Source organism: Salmo salar, chromosome 27, assembly GCF_965601325.2.
Source record: "Salmo salar chromosome 27, fSalSal1, whole genome shotgun sequence".
In the NCBI taxonomy this organism is placed as follows: Eukaryota; Metazoa; Chordata; class Actinopteri; order Salmoniformes; family Salmonidae; genus Salmo; species Salmo salar.
This window is the reverse complement of record NC_138317.1, coordinates 14377760-14396950: the sequence shown is the minus strand read 5'-3', so window position 1 is coordinate 14396950 and position 19191 is coordinate 14377760. Positions and strand designations below refer to the sequence as shown.

Below are 19191 nucleotides of genomic sequence, written 5' to 3'. Positions count from 1 at the left end.
TATTTTTTATGCATATTGCTTATCTGACAATTTTCATGTAATGAAATCAAAAGCAAAGTGAATAGGAAAAAAATTGAAAAGAAGTCACACAAAAATATTCGATAGCCTTTCGACACCCAGTGAAAATGTACTACATACTTAACGTCTTCCTAGTTGGTATGAAGCACTGTGATTCACTCAAAGCACTCAAATTCTGAATGTTGGTTTCCTGCAGTTTTCACAATGAAGACAGAATCCCAAAGCCCTCCTCTTCTTTAGTTTGGGGGGTTTCTGTTGCTTTTCTTACACTTGCCTGAAGAAAAAACAAATGAACCCAGTTAGCACTTTTAGTTAGTCAAAAGTAAAAAAGAAAGAAAAATGTAAAACAAAAAAGCGTGTGTGTATTCACATCGAACTTTGTTTCATGCACACACATGTAACTATACTGAACAAATATATGAATGCAACATGTACAGGAGCTGAAATAAAAGACAGCAGAAATGTTCCATATGCACAAAAAACATATTTCTCTCAAATGTTGTGCACACATTTGTTTACATCCCTGTTAGTGAGCATTTATCCTTTGCCAGGATATTCCATCCATCTGACAGGTGTGGCATATGCACCTTGTGCTGGGAACAATAAAAGGCTAATCTAAAATGTGCAGTTTTGTCACACAACACAATGCCACTGATGTCTCATGTTTTGAAGGAGTGTGCCATTGACATGCTGACTGCAGGAATGTCCACCAGAGCTGATGCCAGATTAATGTAATTTTCATTTCTCTACCATAAGCCGCCTCCAACGTCGTTTTAGAGAATTGTGTAGTATGTCCGACCAGCCTCACAACCACAGACCATGAACATTTAACCACGCCAGCCCAGGACCTCCACATCCGGCTTGTTCACCTGCAGGATCATCTTAGACCAGCCACCCGGACAGCTGATAAAACTGAGGAGTATTTCTGTCCGTAATAATGTCCTTTTGTGGGGAAAAACTCATTCTGATTAGCTGGACCTGGCTCCCCAGTGGTGTACCTGGCTCCCAAGTGTGTGGGCCTATGCCCCCCCAGGCCAACCCATGGTTGCGCCCCTGCCCAGTCATGTGAAATCCATAGATTATTTATTTATTTATTTATTTAAATTGACTGATGTCCTTATATGAACTGTAACTCAGTAAAATTGTTAAAATTGTTGCATGTTGCGTTTTTATTTTTGTTCAGTATATAATGAACTATCATACAAAAATACCTCTTACCTGAATTGTTGCTCTTGCCTGATAGTTGTACCCATGCAGCCAGTGTAAGGAGAAGAAGAAGAGCGGACACAATTCCCAGAACCCTGTAGAGACTCACTATGGTGTAACACGTCGTGGAGAAGTCTGACAGGACACAATAACATCTCATCAAAGGGAATGGTACAGCTCAATACAAAAAGTTTCAATATCTTCAAATTCACTGCATTTATTGTCAAATTAATGTTACTACTTACTACATGAACATACGGTCAATATTATTACAGTAGTGCTAACTAATGATAGTAAGAGGAAGAGCATTTACCATTGTGTTGCACGGTTTTGTTGATATACTGCCCTTCGAACTCTACCACACACGTGCATTCTGCTCCTCTGTCCCACTCCTCTGCTTTGACCAGAATCTGGTTCCTAGTGAACTCTGTGGCTGGATGACTGTTGTCTGTCCAGGTGTACTCAGTAAGTCCACTGTCCTGTCTCCCGCCTATGAGCCAGAACATGTGAACCTGAGACGGGACCACTCCTGACACCAAACACAGGAGAGAGACAGAGGAATGGTAGCTGTTCTGCGGTTTCAGGATTTCGATGGTTAGAGGAGCTTTGGTTTCATCTACATGAAAAAATGGAAATAAAGGGAAAAATTGGGGAAGTAAATAAAAATGATGTTAGATCATTTGGAAACTGATTTGATCTTCATTACAAATACTGCATCAGTGATATAGCTCATGCCTGTGACTCTTACAGAACACAAGTTAAAGCTTGAGACACAACACATCAAGATAATGCGAAATCAGTTTACAATAAAAAGGTCTATGAAGGGTTTGATAGTTAAAATGCTATAGGACCAACATAAAATGCTATAATACTAACCTTTAACAATCACTGTGGTGCCGTTGCCTAAGTAGATCTGCTGGCCATATATGACAGCACAGTAGTAAATCCCAGAGTCGGTGACAGATACGTTGTAGATGGACACTGGGCATATATTGTTGAAGATTTCATACTCAGATCTGGTGTTGATAACGGTGTTCTTGGGGAATCGCAGCGCCCCAGGTTGTTTGGGCAGTCTTATCCAGGCGACAGTATAACAGTAAGAAGTCAACCCCTCCAGAATGCAGTTCATGGTGATGTTGCCGCCAACTACCTCCTCAACAACAGGTGGATACTGGATCACTGTTGAGTCCTCCGACATGATGGACCCTACAACTGAATATGGAAACATGATACTGAACCAAATGCCTTGCATAGATTCATATGGGGTTAAAGTGATACACTAATTGACCAAAAGTATGTGGACACCTGCTTGTTGAACATCTCATTCCAAATATCATGGGCATTAATTTGGAGTGGTCCCCCCTTTGCTGCTATAACAGCCTCCACTCTTCTGGGAAGGCTTTCCACTAGATGTTGGAACATTGCTGCAGGGATTTACTACCATTCAGCCACCAGAGCATTAGTGAGGTCAGGTTGGGTGATTAGGCCTGGCTTGCAGTTGGCGTTCCAATTCATCCCAAAGGTGTTCGATGGGGTTGAGGTCAGAGATCTGTGCAGACCAGGCAAGTTCTTCCACACCAATCTTGACAAACCATTTCTGTATGGATCTTGCTTTATTCACAGGGGCATTGTCATTTTGAAACAGGAAATTGGCCTCCCCCAAATTGTTGCCACAAAGTTGGAAGCACAGAATCATCAAGAATGAACAGCCCCAGACCATTATTCCTCCTCCACCAAACTTTACAGTTGGCACTATGCATTGGGGCAGGTAGCGTTCTCCTGGCATCCGCCAAACCCAGATTCGCCCGTCGGATTGCCAGATGGTGAAGCGTGAATCATCACTCCAGAGAACTTGCTTCCACTGCTCCAGAGTCCAATGGTGGCCAGCTTTGCACCACTCCAGTCTACGCTTGGCATTGCACATAGTGATCTTAGGCTTGTATGCGGGTGCATGGAAATCCATTTCATGATGCTCCTGATAAACAGTTATTGTGCTGACGTTGCTTCCAGAGGCAGTTTGGAACTCGGTTGTGAGTGTTGCAACCGAGGACAGACGATTTTTAGGCGCTATGCGCTTCAGTACTCGGCGGTCACATTCTGTGAGCTTGTGTGGCCTACCACTTCACGGTTGAGCCGTTGTTGCTCCTAGATGTTTCCACTTCACAATAACAGCACTTACAGTTGATTGGGACAGCTCTAGCAGGGCAGAAAATTTGATGAACTGACTTGTTGGAAAGGTGGCATTCTATGATGGCACCATGTTGAAAGTCACTGAGCTCTGCAGTAAGGCCATTCTACTGCCAATGTTTGTCTATGGAGATTGCATGGACGTGTGCTCGATTTTATACACCTGTCAGCAACAATGCCACTCATTTTAAGGAGTGTCCACATACTTTTGAAAATACAATGCATTGGGAAATTATTTAGACCCTTTCTCTTTTTACACATTTTGTCACGTTACAGCCTTATTCTAAAATTGATAAAATAATGTTTTACCTTATCGATCTACACACAATACCCCATAATGAGAAAGCAAAAACAGGTTTGCAGACATTTTTGCAAAAAACAAACAAAAAACGAATCAAATCAAATCAAACTTTATTTCTCACATGCGCTGAATACAACCTTACCGGTCAAATGCTTACTTACAAGCCCTTAACCAACAATGCAGTTCAAGAAGAGTTGAGAAAAAATGTACCAAACAAAGTTACATTAAAAATAATAAAAAGTAACACAATAACATAACAATAACGAGGCTATATACAGGGGGTACCGGTACAGAGTCAGTGTGCGGGGGTACAGGTTAGAGGTAATTTGTACATGTAGGTAGGGGTGAAGTGACTATGCATAGATAATAAACAGGAAGTAGCGGCAGTGTACAAAACAAATGGAGGGGAGGGGAGGGGAGGGGGGGGGTCAATGTAATAGTCTGGTGGCCATTTGATTAATTGTTCAGCAGTCTTATGGCTTGGGGGTAGAAGCTGTTAAGGAGCCTTTTGGTCCTAGACTTGGCGCTCCGGCAACACTTTCCGTGCGGTAGCAGAGAAAACAGTCTATGACCTGGGTGACTGGTGTCTCTGACAATTTTATGTGCTTTCCTCTGACACCGCCTATTATGTACACTACCATTCAATGTTTAGGGTCACTTAGAAATGTCTTTGTTTTTTTAAAGAAAAGCACATTTTTTGTCCATTAAAATAACATCAAATTGATCAGAAATACAGTGTAGACATTGTTAATGTTGTAAACGACTATTGTACCTGGAAACGGTTGATTTTTTATGGAATATCTACATAGGCATACAGAGAGGATCTGCATAGAAGAATGGGAGAAACTCCCCAAATACAGGTGTGCCAAGCTTGTAGCATCATACCCAAGAAGACTCGTGGCTGTAAACGCCGAGTAAAGGGTCTGAATACTTATGTAAATCCATTTTGAATTGTGTAGATCAATTAAATACAATTAGTGAATACAATTAGATGTTAGCTTACCTTTCAAAATAGGCATGTAGCACAGAATCAGAAGCGGAGTATACATGTCGAACATCAGAGGGTTGAGAGAAATTGCTCGCTCCTTCAGCTAAGTAATAAAGACATTTGACAGGATGGAAGAATAGTTCAGCCCCCCCCCACACACACACACACACACACACAGAATGACAATGAAGGTGTGCTTTTAATTTCCAAACAATTTCTGAAAGATGTTACAGAGACATTCATGTAGTTTTGTAGAAGGCTGTCTCTCGATGCAGTCCGTGACAGATTCAGGAGGATGTTATATTCTAAGGCATATCAGTACATTTTTCAGTCCAAGTAATTATAAGCAGAAATGGTTTGTTTACATCAGTATATCTTTACACGGTACATCTTTACAGTTTATACACTCTTCTTTAGCTAACTCAAAGTGGCTTTATTCATTTGGCATGTCAACAACAACTGAATCAAAAGACTGACTGACACAGACTGAAATGCTCTCCAACCTAAATGTGCTATATGGTGGTCTTTTCTTTGACCTGATTAAGGTTGTGAGGCAATGCCACTGAGTAAAAATGGACTGCAGACAACTGATGCTACCATTCTGGTTAGCAACCTCAGACAAACTTACTCTTTAAAATAGTGGTCTTCATTGTTTCAACGCTAGTCGCATAACTAAAAAATATATATTTAATTGAAATGGAATTGACACAAATGATGATGATGATCAATACCGCTGTATTTTTTTCAAAATGATTTAGTTGGGGTTGATAAAAAAAGGTTTCTAAAACACCCCCTAGTGACAAATAATTCCAAATAATTTGCAAAAGCACAAAATGTCACAACAATTGCAAAAGGGGATTTTTTTTTCTTCATGAGTGCATGATTTCTTCAGAAGTCAACCAATGAGATTTACCTTGAAAGCCCACCTCAGTCAGTGTCGCCTCTTCAAACCACAAGCCGCTGCTGTACCTCCTGACTTGATGTGTGTTTCTTTCTGTCCACTGCTCTGGCACAATTATGAACAGAACGCAAGACAAATTTATGTCTACTCTGCCACTAAGTCTCATACTCAGCTACAGATCTCACATTCTTTTCAGCAATTCGGAAAGTACTCAGACCCCTTGACTTTTTACAGATTTTGTTACGTTACAGCCTTAATCTAAAATTGATTAAATCATTTTTTCCCCCCTCATCAATATACACACAATAGCCCAATACAAACGTAACGATGGTGTTGGAGTCGTGCTTGGCCACACAGTCGTGGGTGAACAGGGGGTACAGGAGGTCTCTGAAAGGGTTTGTGAAGCTTAATGACTTGGTTTAAAGTTACTTTGGCTTGCTTTCAATGATGAAAGCAAAACGACAGAGACCAGCAATAATCTCGCCCTATCTCACATAGGACACGTTTACACATTTAGTCTGTTGGACTAAATAAGATGATTTGGATAAGCGACGCTGCTGCACACTGCTTACTTCCAAAGTTTCACCTTTTCATTTGAAGGACAGTTATTACACAGCAATTGCAATTATTTTAGCAAAAAATATGCACGAATCTTTGTTATTATTTCCTTTTTTTATTTAGCACATTTTTTTAAACGTTTTAACTCTGCATTGGTGGGAAAGGGCTCGTAAGGAAGCATTTCATGGTAAAGTCCACACCTGTTGTATTCGGCGCATGTGACAAATAAAATTTGATTTGATTTGATTATCTGATATGCACTTGTTAAGAGAAAGAGTTGGGTATCATGTCTCTCCTTTACAAGTTAGTAGTCAAAACAGATGGTGAGGATTTCTGGGAAAGTTTCTTACTTTAGCAAATAAGCCAGTAACAACATAGCATGTGAATAAGGAATGAAGCAATACTATTGCATTGCATCTTTTAAACATGGACATTTTTTCTTGAAATGGATTCATTCGAAGTCTGTAACTACACAGTTGCCTGCATGAAGCCTAGCAAAGTGTGGTTCACAGAGAGGAATTCAACAACATTTCAATCACTCGCTCAAATGTTTCGAATAAGAAAAAAAGTGGATATCTGACCCAGGACTTGTAATGAGAGAGCATTTACAGTGGATAATTATTCAATGTGAATATGTTCTATGAGAAAAACATAACTGCAATTTGAAATTCTAATGAGCTTTTTTCCAATGTACACTTCCATTTTTGAATAGTTAGCAACAGTTAAGCAAGCAACAACAACAACAAAAAGAAACAACTTTTCCCAATGGTCTTAACACATGTCAATGCTACCAAAATGACTTTGTACAAATGACAAACTATAAAACCTTTTTATGATGAATTATGCCTTCGTCCCATGTTCTTTGAGGTATCATTCCTCTGAACACCTAAGTCACAAAATTTAAATAAAGACTCAAAACAGGTGAATTATTCTACAGTTTAACTGAACCATTACAACGTACAGTACATTTGTATATTTGTATTATTACATGCTATTCTATTCATGTATTTGGGTCATTCAGGACCTATGTCAGTATTTATACATACCTCTATTTTTGCCCCTGCATGCTGCCACAGTGGTAGCCATGATCAACAGCAGAAGCCAGGCAGTTATTCCCAGGAGTCTGTATATCCACACTGTGACGTAACATAGCACGCCAAGATCTGAGGATATGACATACCATACAAAAGATAAGTATGCAAAATGGAGCTCTTTGGCATCAACTCAACTCGCTGTGTTTGGAGGAGGAGGAATGCTGCCTATGACCCCAAGAACACCATCCCCACCGTCAAACATGGAGGTGGAAACATTATGCTTTGGGGGTGTTTTTCTGCTAAGGGGACAGGACAACTTCACCGCATCAAAGGTACGATGGACGGGGCCATGTACCGTCAAATCTTGGGTGAGAACCTCCTTCCCTCAGCCAGGGCATTGAAAATGGGTATTCCAGCATGACAATGACCCAAAACACACGGCCAAGGCAACAAAGGAGTGGCTCAAGAAGAAGCACATTAAGGTTCTGGAGTGGCCTAGCCAGTCTCCAGACCTTAATCCCATAGAAAACCTGTGGAGGGAGCTGAAGGTTCGAGTTCCCAAACGTCAGCCTCGAAACCTTAATGACTTGGAGAAGATCTGCAAAGAGGAGTGGGACAAAATCCCTCCTGAGATGTGTGCAAACCTGGTGGCCAACTACAAGAAACGTCTGACCTCTGTGATTGCCAACAAGGGTTTTGCCACCAAGTACTAAGTCATGTTTTGCAGAGGGGTCAAATACTTATTTCCCTCATTAAAATGCAAATAATTTTATAACATTTTTGACATGCGTTTTTCTGGATTTTTTTGTTGTTGTTATTCTGTCCCTCACTGTTCAAATAAACCTACCATTAAAATTATAGACTGATCATTTCTTTGTCAGTGGGCAAATGTACAAAATCAGCAGGGGATCAAATACTTTTTTCCCTCACTGTAAGTAAGTAAGGTAACTGTAATCTGCATAAATATTCTGTGCCTTGTCATGGACATTGTTAAGAGAATTCTCTAGCAGTAAAACAGTCGTTTTGTTCACTGCAAGGGTGCAATTGGGAGGGGAATGTTGACCATAATATCCCAAAAAGCATATTTTTTACGTACCTATTCTTTGCACAGTTTTGTTGATAGAATTTCCCTCAAACTCCACCACACACGTACACTGCACCCCTCTGTCCCACTCCTCTGCCTGGACTAGAATCTGGTTCCTAGTGAACTCTGTGGCTGAATCACTGTTGTCTGTCCAGGTGGACTCAGTAAGTCCACTGTCCTCTCTCCCGTCTATGAGCCAGAACACATGGACTTGAGACGGGACCACTCCTGACACCAAACACAGCAGAGCGGCGGAAGAGCCGTCACTGTCTGATGAGACAATTTTGATGTTTGGGGATTCAGTGCTGCTCTCTGTAATGAGAAGAATAACTTTCAATTATCATTTGGGGATATTCCTTCCGCCTTGTTATTTGCAGTGCAGCTTATATGGTGTTGATATTAGCAAATGCATAGTTGTATTTCACCTGTGACGATTAGATTGGATCCGTTGCCGTTGTGGACCGCCTTGGAGTGAACAGCCAAACAGTAGTACATGCCAGAGTCGCTCAGTAATGCGTTGGTGATGGTTGCTGAACATACTCTGTCCCGTTTCCCTGCCTCAGAGGTCGTATTCATCTTTACGTTAGTTCTTGTGCTCATTGTTCCAGTCCTGGCGTCTACTTTCATCCAAGTCACTGAGTGGCAAAAGGCGAGAATCTGATCAACATGGCACTTCAAAGTCACCGTGCCACCGGCTATCATCTTCACCATACCAGGTGTCTGGGTCACAATTATTTGGTTTGTCCAAGTAGCTGTAAGCAAAAACATGAATTATGAAACTCAGAATAATGCAAACTGTCTGATTGGTAGTTGTGATGGAAAAGCGAATCATGTTTTTTTTTGTTGCTAATGTTTGGGTTAAGAATTTGCCATAAAGGAAGCATTGTTGAAGTGATAATAACACAAGACTTGGAAATTAATTTACCTGAGAGAGTACTCCACAACAGAAAAAGGCAGGCACGCATCTTGACACATCAGAAGAATGACTGTCTCATAGCTTTTTTAACCATATATATATACTCTTCAAATCGAAATACCGGAAACCTTTTTTTCTTCTCCTTTTTTACACCTTCAAGTGTCCCTATGTTAGATAAAAGAGGTATGATTAAAAGCTTACACCAATGCTTGATAGTACATAAAAAACAACTTCTAGGGATTCTTAGGGAGTATTTTGGGAGTCATTTAAGGAGCACTTTGACTCTAATTCCATTTTTTTGTATTTGTCATGATAGATAAACCTCAACACATCCATCGAAATATGGTATAATGGTTAGTAATGGATATTTCAGTAATTATCACAGACTTTTCCTTGTAAGTAAGATTATTCATGTTTATGTACTGTATGTGTTTGCAAAACAGTACAGGCTCCTATGGAGGAGCTCACAGTGTTTGTAAGATGTAGATCAGAGTCTCTCCTCACCTCTAACCACACGACCTCATATCAAAACAAGGCTGTGCTCTCTGCATGGGCCTGCGTTTCCTGTCCACTTGCCTGTTTAAAGCAGCAAACACACTGACTATTACAACATAAGGAAACGCCTCGGTAGCATCATCGCATCTCACATTTCAGCTACAACTAGCAACTATTAGCTGGCAACTCTTTTCTTGTTTTAGTTGCTCACAATGTATGACAGAAAAACTGGTTAAAGCAAGGCTGATGAGCAAGTATTGACCACACAAACAAGCGTACACTAATTGTATACTGTACTTTCTTCTTTGAATTCTAATGTCTTGCTGTGTCCTTTAAGGGTGGTTGATGTTGAATGTTGAGCATTTTAATCGTTTTAGAGTTATGCCAACTACAGGAAATTGCATTGTGTTAGTGTATTGTACTATATGTCCTATTGTTTAATGTGCCTAACAATGAATGCATTTACAGTGCCTTTGGAAAGTATTCAGACCCCTTTACTTTTTCCACATTTGTTATATTACAGCCTTATTCTAAAATGGATTAAATAAATAAAAATCCTCATAATGACGAAGCAAAAACAGGTTTTTAGAATTTTTTGCAAATGTATTAAAAATAAAAAACAGAAACACCTTATTTACAAGTATTCAGACCCTTTGCTATGAGACTCGAAATTGAGCTCCGGTGCATCCTGTTTCCATTGATCATCCTTGAGATGATTCTACATCTTGATTGGAGTCCACCTGTGGTAAATTCAAATGATTGAACATGATTTGGAAAAACACACACCTGTCTGTATAAGGTCCCACAGTTGACAGTATATGTCAGAGCAAAAACCAAGATATGAGGTTGAGGAATTGTCCATAGACCTCCGAGACAGGATTGTGTCGAGGCATAGATCTGGGGAAGGGTACCAAAACATTTCTGCAGCATTGAAGGTCCCCAAGAACACAGTGGCCTCCATCATTCTTAAATGGAATAAGTTTGGAATCACCAAGACTTTTACTAGAGCTGCCGGCCTGGCCAAACTGAACAATCGGGGGAGAAGGGCCTTTGTTAGGGAGGTGACCAAGAAACCGATGGTCACTCTGAAAGAGCTCTAGAGTTCTTCTGTGGAGATGGGAGAACCTTCCAGAAGGACAACCATCTCTGCACCACCAATCAGGCCTTTATGGTAGAGTGGCCAGGTGGAAGCCACTCCTCAGTAAAAGGCACCTGATAGCCTGCTTGGAGTTTGCCAAAGCACCTAAAGACTCTCAGACCATGAGAAACAAGATTCTCTGGTCTGATGAAACCAAGATTGAGGACTGAATGCCTTGCGGTGAAGCATGGTGGTGGCAGCATCATGCTGTGGGGATGTTTTTCAACGGCAGGGACTGGGAGACTAGTCAGGATCGAGGGAAAGATGAACGAAGCAAAGTACAGAGAGATCCTTGATGAAAATCTTCTCTAGAGCGCTCAGGACCTCAGACTAGGGCGAAGGTTCACTTTCCAACAGGACAATGACCCAAACACACAGCCAAGACAATGCAGGAGTTGCTTCGGGACAAGTCTCTGAATGTCCTTGAGTGGCCCAGCCAGAGCCTGGACTTGAACCTGATCGAACATCTATGGAGGTACCTGAAAATAGCTGTGCAGCAACGCTCCCCACCGACCTGACAGCGCTCGAGAGGATCTGCAGAGTAAAATGGGAGAAACTCCCCAAATACAGGTGTGCCAATCTTGTAACGTCATACCCAAGAGGACTCGTGGCTGTAATCGAACTTAGTAAAGGGTCTGAATAGTTATGTACTGATTTTTCAGTTTTTTATTTTTAGTAAATTAGCAAACATTCTAAAATCCCGTTTTTTCTTTGTCATTATGGGGTATTTTATGTAGATTGATAAGGGAAACAAACAATTTCATCAATTTTAGAATAAGGCTGTCACCTATCAAAACGTGTAAAAAGTTAAGGGGTCAGAATACTTTTCGAAGGGACTGTATATCCAAATGCAATAAATAACCACTATGCATGTTTGTTCTTATTTGTCGTACTCAGTCACATTTTGGTTCTAGCCCAGCACTATTAACACACTTGCTTCAACAAGTCAAGAGTTGACTGATTAGTGATTAGTCAAGTAGTTGAGCCAGGTGTGTTAGAGCTAGGCCTTCTGTGTCCCACATGAATAGATTTAGAAAGACTGTAGTACTGTGGTCAATACACAAACCAACAAAATAAGCGAAATATATCAGAATAATCCTTGTTACAGATATGAATCAGTTGATTGTCCCGCAACTGCTTTTATCATTTTTGTCAAGTAATGCAAATGCATCGGTGGATTTGAAGACTTGTTTTTTTAGTTTTTTTTTAAGCATTCATTCAAGATTAAAAACTCCCTATGAATGAACGAAAGTTCAGTAGGAGTACATTACTTATACAAGCTACTCATATACAGATATGATTTTGGGAAGGAAACAGGCACACACTGTGGCACAGGCAATTCAACGCATTCTTAGTCTTCTACATAATTCACTTTCAGACAGTCATGCCCTTTGTGTTGTAATAGTGTCATTACATGTGGTCTCATTCCTCTGTCTCTGCATGTATTGGTGTGTCAACCTGTGTGTGTGTGTGTGTGTGTGCGTGCGTGTACATGTGTACATGTGTGTCACATCTATGACAGAATTCTTGTCATTACTGCAGTTGAAACCTTATGTAAAATAGTTTACTTGACAAGCCTGAAAAAGCGACTTGAACTGGGTTAATTTTAAGTCCCTGAACTACCTTTCAATTCTTTGACAAAATATGACATGTATGGTCATTAGTCCTTAAATGACTGAGTCTCATAGTTGAGATATGGTGCAGCGATTCTGGGGGCTTGTATCGAACTCCTGGTCTCACTCTCAAGGCAAACAGGCTGACCACACTCCCAGTATTTCAACTTTTTTTGTAGTGCTTACCAGGTTGTTCAAATATGTAAATATTTTGATTGCTTCCACAAGGACTTCATCTCATTTATATCTTAAATCGGAATTATGTTACACTGTGAGAGCGATAGAGAGATACTGTTCCATTTTTTTAAACGCCGGCTAAACCACTTCTACTCTCGCTTCAGTCACGTCATTATTATGGAATTCCAGAACCTGTTAAAACTTGCAGCATAATGAATTTACTATATTCCTGTATTGTTTACATACTTGGCCATAGACATTTCTGCAATGTATGTGTGGCTCAGCACCGACCAGGAATATACTCTCACCTGTCCAGTTCTTTCACATCAGTGCAAACGAAGGAAAGGAGACTTGAAGAGGAAAGCGCTTTAGATTATTGAGATGCACTCATAGATTTCCTGCTACCCTCATCCTTTACACTTGAAGAAACATGAGGCACCCTACAGGGCAATAGTGGGTAGTACAATTTAAATACAGAACAAGCAGCATTATCACTGTTATATAATTATCTAAAGAAGCCCAACTCCAATCCTCAGGCACTGCAATCCTGCTGTTTTTAATTTCCCCCTGCACTTGACTGATTGTCACTAATTTCCCAGAGACCAATTCAAAGGCATGAACACTGTGGTCCACGAGGACTGTAGTTGTATGCAGCTGCTATATAAAAAGCAATGGTGAAACTAAAATACCAAGAAAGAGCTGTCAGTTAGTAATAATTGTAGCTGTAATTGAGAGATGCAAGGATTCTACTGATGTGTTTATGTCGTAATAGTCAGTTGTGTTTGCTGCTTCAAACAGGTAGTGGTCTGGAAAGGCAGGCCATTGCAGTGTGCATACCCTTGTCTTTGATGTGAGGTCGTGTGGTCAGAGATGGAGAGAGACTCTGACTGTTCTCACCAACAATATGAGGCCCTCGCTAGAAAAGTGACAAAGTAATGACGGATCAGAATATGTAGAGCTACAATCAACAAACGTAACAGTGAGGGATTCTGGCATGTACTAGGCCAATGGTTCCCAACCAGGCCTATCCATGGGGGGGTACTTTACCATAGGCTTACTGGTAAAATGCACATGAGGGGGCACTTCAGGGATACTCCGGGCAGAACAAAATTCAGTTGGTGGTACAGTAACCAAAAAAGGTTGGGAACCACTGTACTAGGCTACTGTTTTTCAGTTCAAGGTACAATAGTCCACACTGCAATGGATCAAGGGTAATTGTCACAAGTAAAATGCATTTACTACTGTGTGCTTTTGCTTAACAAAACAATAGCCCATAGCAACTGATGTACTGTATATACTTTGTAAATAGATCAAGTTCAATTTACCAATTTGATGCAGATCTATTCTATAATATTTGGTAGCAGTGTTAGCAGCAACATGTGAGACTGAGTCAGAGGTTCAGGTGCAAAAATAGGTGGTATTTATTTACAGTGCAGGGAGTAATGAAGAAGACTGGATCTAGCATTGAGTATTTACAAAATGTACAGATTTAATGAAAATAGTTGACAAAAATAATTCACTTCAAAAACAATAAACTTACTTGGCCAAAATAGTACACTCAGAAAAAAAAGGAAAGGTGCTATTTATAACCTAAGCTATTCGGCTGTCCCCATAGGAGAACCCTTTGAAGAACTCTTTTGGTTACAGGTAGAACCCTTTCCACAGAGGGTTCTACATGGAACCCAAAATGGTTCTACCTGGAACCAAAAAGGGTTCTCTTATGGGGACAGCCGAAGAACAATTTTGGAACCCTTTTTGTGTATAGCTGACTCTGTCAATGAAAACACACACACAGCTGAGTATAATCTGATAGAGACCTGTAAGTAAATGTTACTATTAGTGCAGCTCCCCCTGAATGAGGAGAACGGGTATCCTAGGACCTGCCCTAACCGGGCATAGACCACTCAGACAATCAAACAGATACATTAAGTGATAATCACCCTAGAAAGACATTACCATTACACACTTGACATTAAAATGAACATTACTCAGTTTGTGTGGGGAAACTGAATGGAAATGACTCAGGCACATCGTCACACATTTTCATTGTTCAACAAAGAATTACTTCATAAACTCAGCAAATAAAGAAACGTCCTCTCACTGTCAACTGCGTTTATTTTCAGCAAACTTAACATGTGTGTCAGCGTCTGCGCTACTGGTGTTGAAGTCAGGTGCAGGAGAGCAGAGAGTTGTGATCAGGCGCACTCTTTATTGGGCAGAAGCACAATAAACGGACGCACCAGCGACAAACCTCCAGCCAAAATGCAAAAGGGAAATGCGCAAAATACAGTCACAAAAAACAAACGTCAATAATCCAACCTCCTATGGGTTACACAAGAATACCCAGGGGGGAAATAACCAGCCTGGAGCGTCACACTGAACATGCAACAAAACAATTCCACACAAGGACATGGGGGGAACAGAGGAATATATATATATATATACAATGTGATTAGGGAATGTGAACCAGGTGTGCGGGGAACAAGACAAAACAAATGGAACAATGAAAAATGGAGCAGCGATGGCTAGAAGGCCGGTGACGTCGACCGCCGAACGCCGCCCAAACAAGGAGAGGAGCCGACATCGGTGGAAGTCGTGAAAGGGTGTAAATATTTGTATGAACATAACAAGATTTCAAAACTGAGACATAAACTGAACAAGTTCCACAGACATGTGACTAACAGAAATTGAATAATGTGTCCCTGAGCAAAGGGGGGGTCAAAATCAAAAGTAACAGTCAGTATCTGGTGTGGCCACCAGCTGCATTAAGTACTGCAGTGCATCTCCTCCTCATGGACTGCACCAGATTTGCCAGTTCTTGCTGTGAGATGTTACCCCACTCTTCCACCAAGGCACCTGCAAGTTCCCAGACATTTCTGGGGGGAATGGCCCTAGTCCTCACCCTCCGATCCAACAGGTCCCAGAAGTGCTCAATGGGATTGAGATCCGGGCTCTTCGCTGGCCATGGCAGAACACTGACATTACTGTCTTGCAGGAAATCACACACAGAACGAGCAGTATGGCTGGTGGCATTGTCATGCTGGAGGGTCATGTCAGGATGAGCCTGCAGGAAGGGTACCACATGAGAAAGGAGGATGTCTCCCTGTAATGCACAGCATTGAGATTGCCTGCAATGACAACAAGCTCAGTCCGTTGATGCTGTGACACACCGCGCCAGACCATGTCGGACCCTCCACCTCCAAATCGATCCCGCTCCAGAGTACAGGCCTCGCTGTAACGCTCATTCCTTCTTCGATAAACGCGAATCCGACCATCACCCCTGGTGAGACAAGACTGCGACACATCAGTGAAGAGCACTTTTTGCCGGTCCTGTCTGGTCCAGCGAAGGTGGGTTTGTGCCCATAGGCGACGTTGTTGCCGGTGATGTCTGCTGAGGACCTGCCTTACAACAGGCCTACAAGCCCTCAGTCCAGCCTCTCTCAGCCTATTGCGGACAGTCTGAGCACTGTTGGAGGGATTGTGCGTTCCTGGTGTAACTCGGGCAGTTGTTGTTACCATCCTGTACCTGTCCCGCAGGTGTGATGTTTGGATGTACTGATCCTGTGCAGGTGTTGTTACACGTGGTCAGCTGTCCATCCTGTCTCCCTGTAGCGCTGTCTTAGGCGTCTCACAGTACGGACATTGCAATTTATTGCCCTGGCCACATCTGCAGTCCTCATGCCTCTTGAATGAATGCTTAAACCTAAATTTAACCTTAAACACTTTGAAATTTGACACTTGGAAGAACTTTTGAAATGTGATGTTTGAGAAACATGGGTGAACGTCTAATTCTGACATGAGACTGTGAGAGCTAATGTGGCGTCTAGTGGGATCTAGTGCCTATGTGGCACGTTGATTCTTTTTTAGATTTGGCTCTAGCGTTTGAGCGGTGTAAGCTAAAAAATATTGTGAGCCCATTCCTGAAAGCTATGACTCAGGAACACACACACGCCTTCTGTTTTCCTCTCTGATGCTCACAGGGACTCGTTAGAAGCAGTGGAGGCTGCTGAGTTCATAATAACGTCCGGAACGGAGCCAATCGAATGTCATCTAACACTTGGAAACCATGTGTTTGATGTATTTGATACCGTTCTACTGATTCCGCTCCAGCCGTTACCACGATCCCATCCTCCCCAATTAACATGCCACCAACCTCCTGTGGTTAGAAGGGAGTGTGTAAAAAAAAACGCACTTAATGACTGAGGGAATTTAATTCAAACATACAGTGCATTCGGTAAGTATTCAGACCCCTTGACATTTTGCACATTTTGTTACCTTAAAGCCTTACTCTAAAATTGATTAAATTGTATTTTTTCTCATCAATCTACTCACAATACCCCAATATGACAAAGTAAAAACAGTTTTTTAGAAATGTTTGCAAATGTATAAAAAACAACAACTGAAATATCACATTTACATAAGTATTCATATTTGCTCAGTACTTTGTTGAAGCCCCTTTGGCAACAATTACAGGCTTGAGTCTAATTGGGTATGACGCTACCAGCTTTTCACACCTGTATTTGGGGAGTTTCTCCCATTCTTCTCTGCAAATCCACTCAAGCTCTGTCAGGTTGGATAGGGAGCGTCGCTGCACAGCTATTTTCAGGTCTCTCCAGAGATGTTGGATCAGGTTCAAGTCTGGACTCAAGGATATTCAGAGACTTATCCTAAAGCCACTACTGCATTGTCTTGGCTGTGTGCTTTGGGTCATTGTCCTGTTGGAAGGTGAATCTTCAATCCAATCTGAGCGCTCTGGAGCAAGTTTTCATCAAGGATCTATGTACTTTGCTCCGTCCATCTTTCCCTCGAACCTGACTAGTCTCCCAGTACCTGCCGCTGAAAAACATCCCCACAGCATGATGCTGCCACCACTATGCTTCACCGAAGGGATGGTGCCAGGTTTCCTCCCTACTTTACGCTTGGCATTCAGGCCAAAGAGGTCAATCTTGGTTTCATCAAACCAGAGAATCTTGTTTCTTGTAAAGTCCTGATTGGTGGAGTGCTGCAGAGATGGTTGTCCTTCTGGAAGGTTCTCTCATCTCCACAGAGGAACTCGGGTGCTCTGTCAGAGTGACCATCGGGTTCTTGGTCACCTCCCTGACCAAGTCCCTTCTCCCCCGATTGTTCAGTTTGGCCAGGCCGGCAGCTCTAGTAAAAGTCTTGGTGATTCCAAACTTATTCCATTTAAGAATGATGGAGGCCACTGTGTTCTTGGGGACCTTCAATACTGCAAACATTTTTTTGGTAGCCTTCCCCAGATCTGTGCCTCGACATAATCCTGTCTCGGAGCTCTACGGACAATTCCTTCCACCTCATGGCTTGCTTTTTGCTCTGACATGCACTGTCAACTGTGGGACCTTATATAGACAGGTGTGAGCCTTTCCTAATCATGTCCAATCAATTGAATTTACCACAAGTGGACTCCAATCAAATTGTAGAAAAATCTAAAGGATGATGAATGGAAACAGGATGCACTTGAGCTTAATTTCGAGTCTCATAGCAAAGGGTCTGAATACTTATGTAAATAATGTACTATTTTGTATTTCATAATACATTTGTAAACATTTCTAGATTATGGGGTATTGTGTGTAGATTGATGAGGATTTTTTTTTATTGAATCCATTTTAGAATAAGGCTGTAACGTAACAAAATGTGGGAAAAGGGAAGGGGCCTGAATACTTTCCGAATGCACTGCACTTCTTTCAGGCTGGAATCACCTAATTACTTTTAAGAACCTTTTAATAAAATAATAAAATGGTGAGCAAGTGTTGTGCCTTTTCCTTTTTAATGATTATCAGTTTTTGGTTGCACCTGGACTCATGTTGGTTAAGCGCCCTCCACTTCTTTCCTAATTACTTTTAGAACCATTTAATTTTAAGAAAGGTGCTTCCTAAGAATAATCACGTGGAAAATGTCCGGCCCCCGTGCAATTAACCTAGTATTTTTTTTCTTTTATATCTGGCCCCTGTAAGAATATAGTTGAATAGACCTGGTGTACAGTGGCTTGCGAAAGTATTCACCCCCCTTGGCATTTTTCCTATTTTGTTGCCTTACAACCTGGAATTCAAATAGATTTTTGGGGGGTCTGTATCATTTGATTTACACAACATGCCTACCACTTTGAAGATGCAAAATATGTTTTTTATTGTGAAACAAACAAGAAATAAGACAAAAAACAGAAGACTTGAGTGTGCATAACTATTCACCCCCCAAAGTCAATACTTTGTAGAGCCACCTTTTTTTTAGCAATTACAGCTGCAAGTCTCTTGGGGTATGTCTCTGTAAGCTTGGCACATCTAGCCAGTGGGATTTTTGCCACATTCTTCAAGGCAAAACTGCTCCAGCTCCTTCAAGTTGGATGGGTTCCGCTGGTGTACAGCAATCTTTAAGTCATACCACAGATTCTCAATTGGATTGAGGTTTGGGCTTTGACTAGGCCATTCCAAGACATTTAAATGTTTCTCCTTAAACCACTCAAGTGTTGCTTTAGCAGTATGCTTAGGGTCATTGTCCTGCTGGAAGATGAACCTCCGTCCCAGTCTCAAATCTCTGGAAGATTGAAACAGGTTTCCCTC

At 41.4% G+C, this 19191-nt stretch overlaps 2 protein-coding genes across 2 annotated transcripts; both read right to left on the bottom strand.

Annotated features, from left to right (window-relative positions):
- Positions 1 to 81: 81 nt before the first annotated feature.
- LOC106588274 (Ig mu chain C region) lies at positions 82 to 4869 on the bottom strand. The gene is made up of 5 exons (XM_014177107.3): positions 4716 to 4869; positions 2101 to 2436; positions 1538 to 1840; positions 1237 to 1359; positions 82 to 292 (listed from the first exon to the last, which is right to left on the bottom strand). Exons 1-5 carry the CDS (start codon positions 4768 to 4770, stop codon positions 255 to 257), a joined length of 855 nt encoding a protein of 284 aa, XP_014032582.1. The 5' UTR covers positions 4771 to 4869; the 3' UTR covers positions 82 to 254.
- Positions 4870 to 6254: 1385 nt separating this feature from the next.
- LOC106588275 (uncharacterized) lies at positions 6255 to 9287 on the bottom strand. The gene is made up of 5 exons (XM_074112243.2): positions 9203 to 9287; positions 8703 to 9029; positions 8290 to 8589; positions 7206 to 7322; positions 6255 to 7045 (listed from the first exon to the last, which is right to left on the bottom strand). The coding sequence occupies exons 1-5, from the start codon at positions 9240 to 9242 to the stop codon at positions 6990 to 6992; spliced, it is 840 nt and encodes a 279-aa protein (XP_073968344.1). The 5' UTR covers positions 9243 to 9287; the 3' UTR covers positions 6255 to 6989.
- Between the last annotated feature and the right edge of the window lie 9904 nt (positions 9288 to 19191).

Bases quoted from the DNA above. Each gene is read 5' to 3' on its own strand.
- LOC106588274 (XM_014177107.3), bottom strand. From the start codon at position 4,770: ATGTTCGACATGTATACTCCGCTTCTGATTCTGTGCTACATGCCTATT. The intron at 1,360-1,537 runs GTAAATGCTCTT...GTGTCCTGTCAG, and splicing joins CAAAACCGTGCAACACAATG to ACTTCTCCACGACGTGTTAC. The intron at 293-1,236 runs GTAAGAGGTATT...TTTTTTCTTCAG, and splicing joins AGGCAAGAGCAACAATTCAG to GCAAGTGTAAGAAAAGCAAC.
- LOC106588275 (XM_074112243.2), bottom strand. From the start codon at position 9,242: ATGCGTGCCTGCCTTTTTCTGTTGTGGAGTACTCTCTCAG. The intron at 8,590-8,702 runs GTGAAATACAAC...TTCTCATTACAG, and splicing joins ATCCAATCTAATCGTCACAG to AGAGCAGCACTGAATCCCCA. The intron at 7,323-8,289 runs GTACGTAAAAAA...TCATATCCTCAG, and splicing joins CAAAACTGTGCAAAGAATAG to ATCTTGGCGTGCTATGTTAC.